Below are 13934 nucleotides of genomic sequence, written 5' to 3'. Positions count from 1 at the left end.
GTTTGTGAAGTTTTACGATTGTCAATTTAAACATTCCTTGTAGGAAACATGCCGTCACTATAATTATTGCTAAACGCAAATTCGTCGACAAAATAGATATTTTAAACAATATGTAAATTACATAAAATTAGAAATTTTCATTATTCAAAATTTAAAATTATACATGCTAATATAATTAGTAACTTTCACTAACGCAATCCCTAATTAATTTTTAACTTTTAAAATCATAATAAATGAATTTTTAAATATCAACTTGCTATAATGCATTTTGATAGTTCTATTTCTAAAAAACTACTATAAAAATTGATGAAATTACTGCCATTTAAAAAATTTTACTACAATTATTACATTATAATTTTATTTTTAATATACAGTACATCTCTATTAATCACTTCTAATTTATCAATTGTCATTACAATGTCAACATTTAATCAATTATAACCTAAAAAAAATTGCCAAAATGTTGACATACTTATTTACAAATTAAACAGATACTTCGCGTTAAAAATGTCTTTTTGGACGCCTGAAATATGTGGTACGCCGCTATTATTCGGTTTCTAAGACGCCGAATTATACTGGGATTGATCCTTACCTTATCCCTATGTTACTGCATCATCAGCTATGTGGGCAAGGTGAGATCTATTATCACCTGATTTTAACAATATTAATGCCCCTATTTCTTGCAGTCCGAGTTCATGGATAGTGACGATGTAGTCCCCATCAGGAGAACCCAGCCCTTCATATGGAGGACTCTGCAACAGCACAATGCTACTAATGATATTGATGATACATGTAGAAACTCAGTTCAAGGGAAAGCTCTTATTGTAGATGATAGAGGTAATAACAAGCCAGCAAAATCACCAATAAATTTATTTGTATTTAACATTATTTGCAGGGTTTGTATGCCCGAGAAGTGAAATTTTAACTAATGGTTGCTGCAATAGCGAAATTCAAAACATATTTCAGTACACCTGCGAAACATGCAATATAAATCAATGTTGTGCTATTTATGAATATTGCATCTCATGTTGTTTGCATCCTGATAAGGCAAGTTTCATTTATTCTATTGTTTGTTTTACAGTTTTGTTGGGTGTTTTAGAAAGATGTCCTCGAAACCATACTAAAAAAAGCCACAGAACAGAACAATGTTCTTTTTGCCTCTGTGTCAGATCATTTTGAGTTGTGTTTAGCAAAATGCAGAACAAATTCCCAAAGTGTTCAGCATGAAAATTCATATAAAGACCCAAAAGCCAAACACTGTTACGGTGAAACTGCACCTACAACGAATAGTATAGAGGAAGTTTAATTTATTAAAGTTATAATCCTATTAATATGCCTAGTTTATACCTTTCATTTCAATAATTTCAACTTAGTTTAAACTTTCAATTCATTAAAAACTTACATTAAGACATTTGGTAAATATACATTCAAGCACTAAAAACATGAGTTGTACTAATTTAAATTAGTGTAATAAATGTAATTTAATATAATAAATAGTAATACACAACTAAAAACGAGGTATGATGATGGAAGTAATGACACATATAGCACTGATGGATAAAAAAAGTTCAATGAATTTACATTAATTAAGCTAAATTTGACCCATTAGGTAAAAGTGCTTAACATTTATTTCAAATGAACTTTAATTTAGTGTAAGTTGCAAATATACCTGAATCTATGAAAGAATTCAGTTTTAACTTTGGTATATTTAATTTAGTGATAATGGAAGGGTAGTTTAATCATTAATTGAGAGACATAAACTAGGCAAAATTATTTGTAATTAATTAGAAAGTTCAATTATTTGCCAAAGCCGTTTTTTAAACTTAAAGGAGCTAATTAATGAGTATTACTAAAAACATTCCCATATTAAATTTTGTGGAATTTGGGGTTCATGATATTCTAAAAACTAGTTATCAAAATTCAAGACTGCCTTACTGTGTTAGTAATAAATGTGATCATGGCCTCATGATGTTACAAATTTATCATAAAAAAGCCACTTGGTTGAATACCCGAATACGTCCTTGATAATTGCTCGATAAATACCCATATCTCTTGCCCCACACATATACTGCATTTATTTAATAGCATACTTTCCAATGATAAGAGTGAGCTAAAATAAGCGTTCATATACCTGGGTTTTCTGATTCTGTGGGGTTATTCATGTTTACCTAAAGGGGGTGTTGACCTGACTACATCAAAGTACTAAGGCTGTATGACTGAACTTTCTATGATAAATATATGTTGAGTGCTAATGATTTGCAACATGGCTTGGTTTCTCTAGGGTTTTGCATTGTTTTAATCAATTGATAAGAAAATAATAAACAGTAATAATGATCTCTTGTTCATTAGTAATTATTGGCAAACACACCTTCTTTTTCAGCCTAGGAGTTTTATGGTGTTTAGTGTACTATTTTCATTTTATTAAGAACTTAATTAGCCTGAGCAATAATTATAATTGACCTAAGAAATCAATTATAATTGTTATTTTATTTTAAATAGATTTATTGTTATTCTTTTTATTCTTCAATGCCGTGTGTGAAGAAAACTTAAAAAAGTGTGTTGTTAATATGTCATCATTATTACACACATTAAATTAGTTTTATAATCTATTTGATATTTCCCTGTACAGGGTGTTTTATTTAGCTGTGCTAAATATTCCTAAGTCCGAAACGGCGAGAGTTTTAAAATAGGTAAAACAAGAAAAATGTTGCCATTTTTAAAAACTTTTAATATGCCGTAAAGGGTGTTGCCAAATTATTTATTTCCGACCTTTTTTTAAGAAAAATATAAAATTGGCCAATAAAAGGAATTTCAAAGAATAACATAGAAACGTCTAATTAAAAAAACGTCCGCCGATGTCGATGTCTTAATTGTTCTTGAACAATGTAAAATAAATGTAAAATGTAAAAGAACAATTTAAATAAATGTAATGTAATAATAAGCCCATGTTGTAAGAAGGAAAAAAATAACAAAAAATCGATTAAACTTTTTTTAATCAGCCAACAGTTTTTAAAACGTTTTCTTTTGAGCTTTGAGCAATTTTAATATTTTTCATAAAATCTCAAAAACTAAAAACATTTGGCAACGTCATTTATGACATATTAAACATTTCTATAGGCACATCTAAATAAGATATCTGTACAAGATTATTCTATACTAGGGGAGAACTCATTTTATCCGCAAATGAGGCTTTAAAAGCAAGCCTTCTTTCGCACTTTTCCGAAATATTAATATTAACAAAAATAGGAGGTCTCCAAGTTGAAAGTTACAGATCTTTTTTTTATGTAGTTTCAAGTTCACCAGTATGATTGCGAATACCAGCATGCCATTTTATTATTTTTTGAAGCTTTACTTGCTGGTAAAATGAGTTATTTAACTTTCAAATCATTTTATATGATTTTTGAACAATTAGTTTTTCTAGCATATTTGCATAATATGTCACTATTTGCGTAGTATAGACTCATATTGTATAAAAGATTAGATAAACTAAACAAGAACAAGTAAAACACATTCTTAGTTGTGATACTAATTAGTAATATAGTTTCTAACCATTACAGTTTTTTAATTAGCAATTTTCTCTATTTTGTGCTGCCCCTTCTCAATTCCATAGTGCACTTCATCCCCTTTCCTATAGGCCCATGACATACGCTGACTGGTAAAACCTATACCAATTTCCCCAGTCTTGGATATTGTTATTGCCCCTATAAAATATTGTCTTGGAAAGAATATTTGCACAGTACAGAAACTTATACCTGCAGAATTATTTAACCTTGCTGTCATGCTCTCTATTACCTGATTTGTGGCTTCATCAGCAGTCTTGTTTCCATATTCCATGGCTTTGATAATAGCGTGAGCTAAACAAAACTTTGCTATCGACTCCCCATGTCCTGCAAATTTTGTCTTATAGATGGAAAGTATTTACTCAAAAAACTACCTGTGGTTGAGACAGCTCCAATGTTATCATCTGCATAAGTACCGCTACCAATCAAGGAAGTATCGCTGCTTCGGCCCACCATTTTCCCGTTAATTCCCCCGGTCGAAGTTGCAGCTGCCAAGTTTCCTTTGCGGTCTATGGCGACAGCCCCCACAGTGCCCACTTCTCCAGGATTCTAAAAAAAACCTCTCCATTTTAAACTAGTTTTATACCTCAATGTGTTCTAATCCAACCTTCTCTCCTATTTCGGTCCTATTATCTTTATATTTCTTAAATTCTTCCAATGCTTGTTTAGCATATGGGGATACCAAACTGCCAGAAGGGAGTCTTGGAATTCCTTGTTCTTTTCCGAACTTATTGGCGCCTGCCCCTGCTAATAATACGTGAGGCGTTTTCTCCATTACCAACCGCGCTAAACTATAATGGGAGAGTTTGATGTAAAAATCATGTATTAGTTTATTATGTATGGTATATAGTATGGTACCTTATGGGGTATTTTATATCTCTGACAACAGTAACTGCTCCCGCCCTCAAATCCGCTCCAACCATGATGCTTGCGTCCATTTCAATTTCCCCATCGAAGTTTAAAACCGATCCATAGCCTGACATGAGCATTAAATTAAAAGACCATAGAATTAAAAGATTTTTATCGTTTTTTTTTGGTATACCTGCATTGAAGGCTTCATCGTCTTCCATAACTTTTACTGCTGCCTCCACGGCGTCCAAGGCAGATCCCCCTGCTTGTAGTATCTGGTAACCTACCTGTACAGATTTCCTGTTGCCGTCGAACTTGGGTTGTATTCTTGAATCTGGAATATCTCCAGCGCCTCCATGAACAAGAATGATTGGTTCCATGATTAATGATATTGCTACACTGAAACTGATGATGCATCAGAGCACATAGCTAATGCTTTTTAAGCTTCAAATTGGCTAATATATTATAGCATGAATTATTTACTTAATTTAGGCGTCAAGACAGAAAAGAACACGGGACATTAATGGCAAAGCACAGAGTAATTATTTCATAACAGATATGGCTATAAATAATTTAGATCACCCATAGAAAGAAATCCCTATCTGCGACTACGATATAATTCTAGTGGCATCGGAATAATGAAACGTACATAAATATTTTTAATTTATTCCTTTACTGAGAGTACTTGAGTAAATTTATATTGCATACATATACAAACCTTTTACACAGTAAACACAGTTGTAAGGGAACCAATAATTGTAGTTTATACATATCAACTAATTTGATGACTATTAATAATTCAAATTCAAATAAAGCCTAGTCAACCACCAAGCAACAACGATAAACTGCTGTTTGCCATCAAATTTGCTATTCCATTAAATTACGTTGATTCTCGCTTCCATTAATTATATTTATCTTCAGTAAATTATTATATTTATATTATATGGTATCCAGTATATCGTAAACAATAAATATTAATATCATGAAAGAAATGGGCTTGAAAGTGTCCATGCAATTATACGAAGTTTTGCTTTTACCCAATATCCAATTGATTAGCTGATTCAAAATTCTGAACCTAATCAATTTCAATTGCACCGAACTTTCAGAACTATTAAAAAGAAGTTTTTGGAAAATTTCTCTTCTTGTCTATTTAGATATACCGGGTGTATCAGCAAAGTGCTCCCCTCAGTTTATGCATAATTTTTGAGAATTTCTTTTTTCACTATTAGCTTTAACAGACATTATTACTGAGTAAATTGGCAAAGTACGTTTTCTCACCACTTTCTAAAATAACTAAATGACTATCTGGATAATAGCAGGTTAATGACAACACGTACATATTTCGCTCATTGTTCCAGAGGTATTGCTTTTTTATATTTCGGATTTATTTTATGTTAACACGTTAACAGCCACGAAGCCCAAACCACGGGTTTCACTTTTTCTGTCAAATCGGCTCCGAATCCCAGACGTTGGGTTTCATTTTCAAAGTGTGTTTTTACTGATTTTTGGCATTTTTATAATAAAACTCAAATATATATGACAGTAATGTAATCAAAAAATCATTTTAAAACAAAGTTTCGTTTTGGGCCCCATCGACTAAAAATTCAAATGTACGGTGGGCGGTTAACGTGTTAAATTTTGGTAAGTTTATTAGAATTTTATCAAATCTAGTTAAATCTAGTAGTGCAAAAAATCGCATATACTCGTACGTACACCGTGGTTGCGAAATGCTCATAACATGCACGTTTTGGATCTCTCAACACTGCACGCTTTAGGATTTAAACTGAATGTTCGGATTAGAACAATGTGTTTCACAATTTTGACATGTAATAAGTCACTTCATTATGCAGGATTTTAACAGTTTGCCATTTTTTGATATAAATGACACTTATTTGCAATTTCCGGTTTTACCACAACTGGTTATATGATAACTTCAACTTCGGTATTTTTAATATAGAGTCAAGATATTTTTATAATCTTCTGAAAGTTCATGACGGTTAAAAACACACTTTGGTAACCGAAAATGTCAAAACGACGTCAGAGTTTTCATTGTTAATGTTTGTATTGACTATTATTTTATAAGGAAGATGAGTACCTAAAACATCGCACCGTTTTAAATATACCATAACAACCCAGCTAGGCATAAAGAATTTATTTTTATCCAGTATTTAATGCTGAAATATATACATTCATATGACTTACACGTGGTTTTACTTCCTCTCTGTAATAGTTTGAGATTTCACTGCCTATGTTCGTATATGTGAGCATTCCTCGCTTATGTTAAGACTATCAAGTAATACCATGTGAGAATGACATGGGGGTTAACCGTAAATTACTTCTAAGATAAGCGTGAGAAAACGATAGAGGGTTGTTTATGAATTCCTTAACATAGGCGAGAGAAAAATTGATGATGGGTCAGGGAATCGTGGGAAAAGGCCTGGAATGTGGCTTATCAATGCTCTTGAAAAGAGCGCGGGGATGGATAAGACATGTGTAACGGGGGGCATTCTGACTCGGATCCTTGACAAGTAAAGAAGTACCTCAAAACTTGCTTTTGTTTTATTTTTTTCTTTCCATAACGATACCGAAATCTTACATATATATCTTCTAGGTACATGAACAAAGAGTAAGAGTAGGTCCAATACATTTCGGCCCATATAAGAATTGCGAAAAAAGGATAGAAATAGAGAAAGCAGTACGATATTTGGGTAAAATTTAAAAACAAATGCAATTATTATTTTCTTTTAAGGTTTATTGCCCTAAATACAGATTAGAATTTCTAGTCAAATTGCGATGTGTGGCGACATCTTTTGAAGAGTATGAGAATTATTAAGTATATTAAAGAACAGTCTGTAATCATTGTTTGAGTTTAAATTTAAAATGTACCATACAGGAATGATTTTGAAGATAATAATTTAAAATCTCTGCGAAAGGTTCTAAAACATTCTTCTGTTTTACTGCAATTTAAAAACCTAATAAAGTCAACGAAGTATCTTAGACTTGAAAAAGTGTATCTTATTTATAATACGGATATTTTACAAGAGAGAGCGAAACGCTTTGTTTTTTATAGCGCTAGCTAGGAATCATGCAAAGCAATAGGTCTTAAATATAAGCAAAATGTCTTACTTTACACGATAGTAAGTTTTGCTACTCACACTTAGATAGCGCCTACGAAAGATTCCACCACGAAAAATGGTGGAAGTGCCATAAGCTCTGTCCCTGAAAGTGCTTAATTTGAAATTTTCATGTGAGCTACATTTTTCCTTCTTCCTAAGAAATTTACGCACATGAAAATTGTTTGATGTTTCTATTATCTTTGTAAATTAGTCTCAAAAAGAGACTTTTTAACTGTAGCAGATTAATGTACTTGTAGTAATTTTTAAAATATCTTTTGAACGTTTCAAATTATGCTATGTTTACATTCTTCGATATTAAAGAAAAGGGAGAAGATTCAAAAGAGCTCGAGATAACACAAATATAAAAAAATCATTTTCTACCTCTAAATACTTTGATTAAAATGATAAGATCCATCGTTATTAAAGGTACAACGGAAAATAACTCCAAATATTCAATTAAAGATTGCAAGTGATTTCGGAGTCTTGAATGTTGAATTGCAGATTGAGCAATATTAACAAATAAAGACCATTTTATAGTCTTTTTTACGAAAATAAACTTCAAACAGATCGCAACACTCCTGTTAAGACTCCATTAGTTTCGTTCATAACACAACAATTCGATGCTGTTTTCGGCATTTATTACAATTAGATGAAAATAAAACCACATCTCCAACTTTGAACTCACAAATTTATAGCATAATTTTACTACAAAAATTAAAATATGACAACCTTAATGCTAACTTTGATTTTGGACGTACCACAATATAAACATTAATCATGGTGGTTTCGTTAATAACTGCAGTCTTAAGCATTCTCGTCAAGTGCTCGAATGAGGACCGCATATTCGTCGAAAAAATCATATTCACTGTATTAAGGGGAACTGTTGTTTTGCCCTAAAAAGATTTCCAAAAAGGAAGTTTAAACATTTTAAACACATTTTTATGTATGTTTAATGTCATTTAATTCAGCAGGGTTAATTAGTCAGTAAGACAGTATAAAGACACCAACATTACCGGTAAAAAGTGGTTTTAAATAGGGATTATCACAAGCAAGCTCGATCAAGAATAACAACCCACGTTAAACCTAAAATTATGTACAAAAAGTTATTTATAAGAGTATAAAGTAAACGTTTAGAATTTCCCAAAGAGTACGTTAATGCATTAAAAAAAAAAACGAAATATACTGCAAGCTATAAAGCGACGAATATTTTCCAGTTTCTGATTAAAGTTTTCTCAAGCAAATCGCAAGCTCTGCTGACTCGAGGACTAACTATTACTGGACTAGAATAAATAGTTAATACAATGAGGAAAGATGGTATACTAAATTAAGCAGATACAATATTAAAGAAATAATAAATAGTGGCAGTTTTACTCATCCAATAATAAAAAACGATAATCTTTCAAACTCTTTAACGGTTGCCACAAATACAAAATAAATCAGAGCAGATTGAACATATACTAAGCAAAACTAAAATTTACGCTCGCTACATAAAAAATAATAAAGAATGTCACAGCAAGCCGTTTTAACGGTACCCCTCCAGCCATTACTACATCTTATCACAGTCAAAATTAAAATAAGATTCGCACGTTATCCAAACAACGGTTTATTATGTCGAATATAAAAGTCAATTGGAAGTTAGGCGTATGTATTTGGTTTTAGAGGGCATTGCGGTGCTGCACCCACGTCTTTTTCGTATGGTCGAAGCGGTGGGCTAGCCATTGTTGTTCCAGAAGCTGGAAACGGTCTTTGCTGAGGTAGAGAGGCTTTCCTCGTCTATAAAATGAAGAAAAAATAAATTTAAATCAACCAGTTGTCGATAAAACTTGAAAGTTGGTTGAATAATAGAAAGTGAAATATTCTTTCATTGAGTGGTAGGGTTATTTATTTAGCCAAATTAAAAAAAAAAATTCTTAAGCATATACAGGATGACTGTCCTTAGAGTTCTACTATGAAGGTCTCGGTTCTTTGCAAAATTACGAAGTCGGTTAAATTAAGGCAATGCTGCATAGTATTAAGATCTAAAAGTGGCGTTTTGAAATGTGATAAACTACGATTAGTTAATAAACCAGTAGTTAAAGATTGCATTTTTCAAAAAACTTTTATGTTTTTAGTGGATTAATTACAACGGGTGATCGTTAAAAAAAATTAAACTCATTATGTCCCCAATTTTCGAGTGGCGTATTGCCCAGTAATAATTTCACGTATATAGAGCAACAACAGCTCCCGACCTCTAAAATATTGTGATCTATCTGCCGACAGTTATCTATGCCACAATCTTTTGACTACTGAAAATTTGTAGAAGGGAGTTTTCCGAAACGGTAAATAGAAAACTACCTATTTAAAAGAATTGCAACTTTTTTTTATGTAGTTGCAGGGGCTTTACGGTTGCAAAATATCCTGATTTATTATCTAAATAAGGTATACGAATTATGACTCTTAAAAGTTGACCGCTTTCGAGATTTTTGCTGTTGAAATGTCGCATACATTTTTGCACGTTAATATAAAATATACTATTAAATTTTATGTGGCTAGAATTTGGATCTAAATTCCACTGGAAGTTTTTTATGCAATTCATACAAAACCTAGAAAGTAACTCAGTAGACTCAAATGAATTTACAGAGAAATAACAGGGAAAAAGTAGATAATATTTTAACATCAGATATGTATTTTTGATGATGAAAATTGAAAATGAAAATATTAATAACAGAAAAGAAGCTCTTAAGTAACAAATGTTCTACATGGCTACCATTAACCTCGATGAAAGACTGCCTAATCATACAAAAGAGCACCTTATTTCTTAATGAATTGGTAACAATAACAATCCAAAAACTTAACAGATTAAAATCCGAGTATCAGACAGGACATGGCATAGAAATAGATTGTCACGTCCTAGCCTTCGCTGTGTAAACGCACATTAAATACCGGTTCTCCATTCTAAATAAACTTAATGCTTTGTTGGAATAGCAAGGTATATCGTGTTAAGGTCTACACAGTTCGCTTTCTAGGAAATTCAGGTAAAACGTTTCTTGAGATTTATAACTGATATACCTTTTTTAGTTAGAAAGTAAATCAAACCAGGATATTTTTCAGCAGCAGGGTCATAATAACATTTATGGCTCTTTTAAATAGCCGAGATGGTTGAAGGCTTAATATAATAGACTAGCTATAACAAAATAGGCAGATGTTTTTGGTTTTCGGCCTTGGAAATTGCTTCTATGCCAATTTGCACTATAATGTGTCAAAACAATAAAAATATGAGTTAAAACAAAAAATAAAATTTCTACTTCGACATCTTTCTTAACATCAGATCAACTATCGGCGTATACAGGTTATGAAATCAACGAAAAACATTAAATTATTTTTTAATGTATATAAAAATCATTATTGCTATTTTTTAAATTTAAAATTAATTTAAAAATTCTAAAAATTGAAAAATTTTTTTATTACATATATAAATTAAAGCTAGAAATAGTCTTCAGTGTTTTTCGATATGTCTTTATAATTCTTTGGTTGCTCAACTTTTTAACCAAATTCGTATCTCTTGCCATTTTCGAGATTCCTATTCTTATCTTGGACACAGTGTATAAGACGTATAGTAGAAAAATACAAAAAAAAACAGTCAGCGCTAAAATATTGATAAATCCTTGTATTTCAATTTTTCTTAAGTATTCTGTCTTGGATAGGTAACATTTATATCTTACTTTAAATCTCTATCTTCCTCCTCAAAATCGTCCAAATAAAGGGATCCCCACAAACACGCCCTATGACCCCTAATGACGATGATGTAAGTCGAGGTAATTACTAGGAAAACTCCGGTGCCTGCCCCACACTCCTGGGCGTGCGCCACTGCTTCGCACACGTTTTGTTGTTTACAGCAGCCTTGTTTCAGGCAAACGATGGTGCCACATAATAGGCATATACTCGTTTCCTGCGCCACAGAGTGACATTGATTGCAGGGTCGTTCGTGATAATACTGGAAATTAAAATAAAGGATGTATCAAAAAACTCCTGGTCAAGAGGTTAAAATTTTAATTCAAATGCCTTAATTGTCAAAGATGCTAATATGCGACTTTCGTTAGGACAATTCATCAATAGTATATCTTCGGGCTGTCACGTTTTCCCTCGCATATACATACGCACGTTAAGATCTACCGCGAAACCTCTTACACCAAATTTAAAGTATAATTCTAGATGTAGACAGTGTAAAATCTTTTAGTGATTTTAGTCATTTTCATCTAAAATATTCACATAGAAAAAAGTTTTGGTAATGGCGTATTTACTAAGTGAGCGTATCGAAATAGTTTTTAATGCAGGACGTTTAAGCTATTTATAGCCATCCTCACAGTGCTTTGTCCAACGGTTCGGTTTGCCCTTGAAAAATACCTGCAGTTACAAAAATGGTTGAAAAGAGGTAGAATTGAATATTTTAAAGCTGTCACGTGCAATAATTCTTGTTAGGAAGACAATAAAACCTGTCTGATGTCGAAGACCTTGGTCAAAAATACCATCATAAAGGAGTAGAGTAGACTATTTTCTTTATTAGATACTTACTGTAAATATTTTTTCGTATTCCCTAGGTAAAGCTAATAATCTTGGCGGATGCCACAAAATTGGTTGATCTACTAAAAATGACCTAGCTGCGATTTGACTTTTTCCTACAAACGTGGCGAATTCATTACACCATGACTGAGGAGAGTACCTGAAATAGAATAAAACATTTGTTAGATCGTAAAAGGTTAGATTATCAAAAATCAAATATTTGAAAAAAATCCATTTGTTGGTGGACGGAAAACCTTTAATTATTAATTTGCAACATGAGAACCCAACAATAACAACAGGGTGTGACATAATATTCTCTATAATCTACAATACCATATCAGTAACTAGGTTTCTCTTTATTACTTTAAATTTATCTAATGCTAGTTTAATCTATTTCGTGTTTGGTATTTTAATAGTACGTTAGCAGTAACCATTCCTGAGGAGGAGATATATACTTGTTAATTCGGTATTGCAACGATGCTTTCAGTAAACCTTATAATAGTGCTGGTTGTGTACACAATGCTTTCACCCATGTACGTGAAGTATTTCTCGAGAGGGTTCTCCGAAAGTTTTAGCACCAGAACATAATAAAGCTTATTTACAAAATTCAAATAAATAATTAAGAACAAAGCTAAAAAGGTGCATACATATGGCCTGATTTGAAAAAAATAGCTATGTTGTCCTTTCTGTTTTGATTGCAAATACAAATGACCGAGTTGACCTCCGTACCATCATTGCCAAGTTACATTTTTTTAGTGTTAATAACTAAAAGGATTTTGGGAGACGAGCCAAGCGAAGTCTCACGACATGACAGGGGTTACAGAAAATAGCATACATTTGCACATATTCAAACTGTACCTTGTGTTTGCAAAATTGTAGCAACTATTCCCGTTACGGGTACCCATTTGTTATGAAATCAAAGAGCCCTATTTTATTATGTAACTACCCGTAATATCGATCAAGAAAATTATTACTTTACTTGTGAAAATTGGAAAATAGCTATTTATGTAACCAGTTAGTAAGAACATAGCTTTTGTAATCACAATCGATGACGAATTAAGTTTAATTTCATAACTCAGTTAAAAAATGAGGTTAGTAACAACAATGGTTACTGTAGTTCTACATAATATAGAGGCACAACTTGAATAAGTTAACATTAGAAAAAAATCATTTATGAAACTTATTAGAAAATGCTATTTTGTGTAATTAGTGTTATATTAATCCCATTTCTTACACAAAGACATGCGTCGAAATGCCGTAAGGTGCCAATCTATAACCAGTGTTGACAAATTAGAAGTTTTGTCTAAAATTGTAGAGAAATACTCTCTGTTTCAAACAAGATCAACAATTATCGATATTTTCAATTAAAAAGAATTGTGCTCATTAAATGAAATATTACGAACAACCACCCATACTTTCATAATTTACACGAACATATTAACAAAGGCTTATCACATAAAATTATAAAATACGCATAATAAAACTATTATCACTATCGTTATCTCACACTGTAGCTGATTTGCATGTTATACGTAACAATTTGTCAAACGTTTTTAGGTCCAGTCAGTCGTCAGTTTTTTTATAGACCTTAATACTTTTAATTACGCCTTACTTTAAACTCCTTATTATCACCGCTTTCCTCACAATAATAAGGAATTGATGTAAAAACCGAGCCTTAAGTTACATTAAAACTTAATTATATAAAATTACTCATTAACAGTTGCAAATTAAAAGAACTGTTATACTATAAGGCACAAACGTAGGACAATTAGGACTGACTCTAAAAAGTAAACGGCACGAGAAAACACAAATTGACATCCAGAACCTTTACCATAAAAAGTTTTCTCTTATTTATACCACATCATTTTCA

At 31.9% G+C, this 13934-nt stretch overlaps 3 protein-coding genes across 4 annotated transcripts in view; 1 reads left to right on the top strand and 2 right to left on the bottom strand.

The window, feature by feature from the left end:
• The first annotated feature begins 429 nt into the window (after positions 1–429).
• On the top strand, positions 430–3572 carry LOC136408890 (SREBP regulating gene protein). The gene is made up of 4 exons (XM_066390097.1): positions 430–632; positions 687–837; positions 896–1051; positions 1104–3572. Exons 1-4 carry the CDS (start codon positions 531–533, stop codon positions 1304–1306), a joined length of 612 nt encoding a protein of 203 aa, XP_066246194.1. The 5' UTR covers positions 430–530; the 3' UTR covers positions 1307–3572.
• Positions 3511–4829, bottom strand: LOC136408889 (probable isoaspartyl peptidase/L-asparaginase GA20639). Its single transcript, XM_066390096.1, has 6 exons — positions 4603–4829; positions 4419–4536; positions 4168–4351; positions 3935–4109; positions 3753–3887; positions 3511–3701 (listed from the first exon to the last, which is right to left on the bottom strand). Exons 1-6 carry the CDS (start codon positions 4787–4789, stop codon positions 3562–3564), a joined length of 939 nt encoding a protein of 312 aa, XP_066246193.1. The 5' UTR covers positions 4790–4829; the 3' UTR covers positions 3511–3561.
• Positions 4830–8195: 3366 nt separating this feature from the next.
• Ubr3 (Ubr3 ubiquitin ligase) overlaps positions 8196–13934 on the bottom strand; it is a 60328-nt gene continuing 54589 nt past the window's right edge. For both annotated transcript variants that reach the window (XM_066390173.1, XM_066390174.1), the window contains 3 exons: positions 12077–12224; positions 11227–11498; positions 8196–9298 (listed from right to left, as the gene is read on the bottom strand). In XM_066390173.1, coding sequence (XP_066246270.1) covers positions 9181–9298; positions 11227–11498; positions 12077–12224 — 538 coding nt within the window. In that variant the 3' untranslated portion in view covers positions 8196–9180. The remainder of the gene's footprint in view (positions 9299–11226; positions 11499–12076; positions 12225–13934) is intronic.

Source organism: Euwallacea similis, chromosome 5, assembly GCF_039881205.1.
Source record: "Euwallacea similis isolate ESF13 chromosome 5, ESF131.1, whole genome shotgun sequence".
NCBI classification, from domain to species: Eukaryota; Metazoa; Arthropoda; class Insecta; order Coleoptera; family Curculionidae; genus Euwallacea; species Euwallacea similis.
The sequence above is the reverse complement of the archived record's forward strand: the minus strand, read 5'-3'. Positions and strand labels throughout refer to the sequence as shown.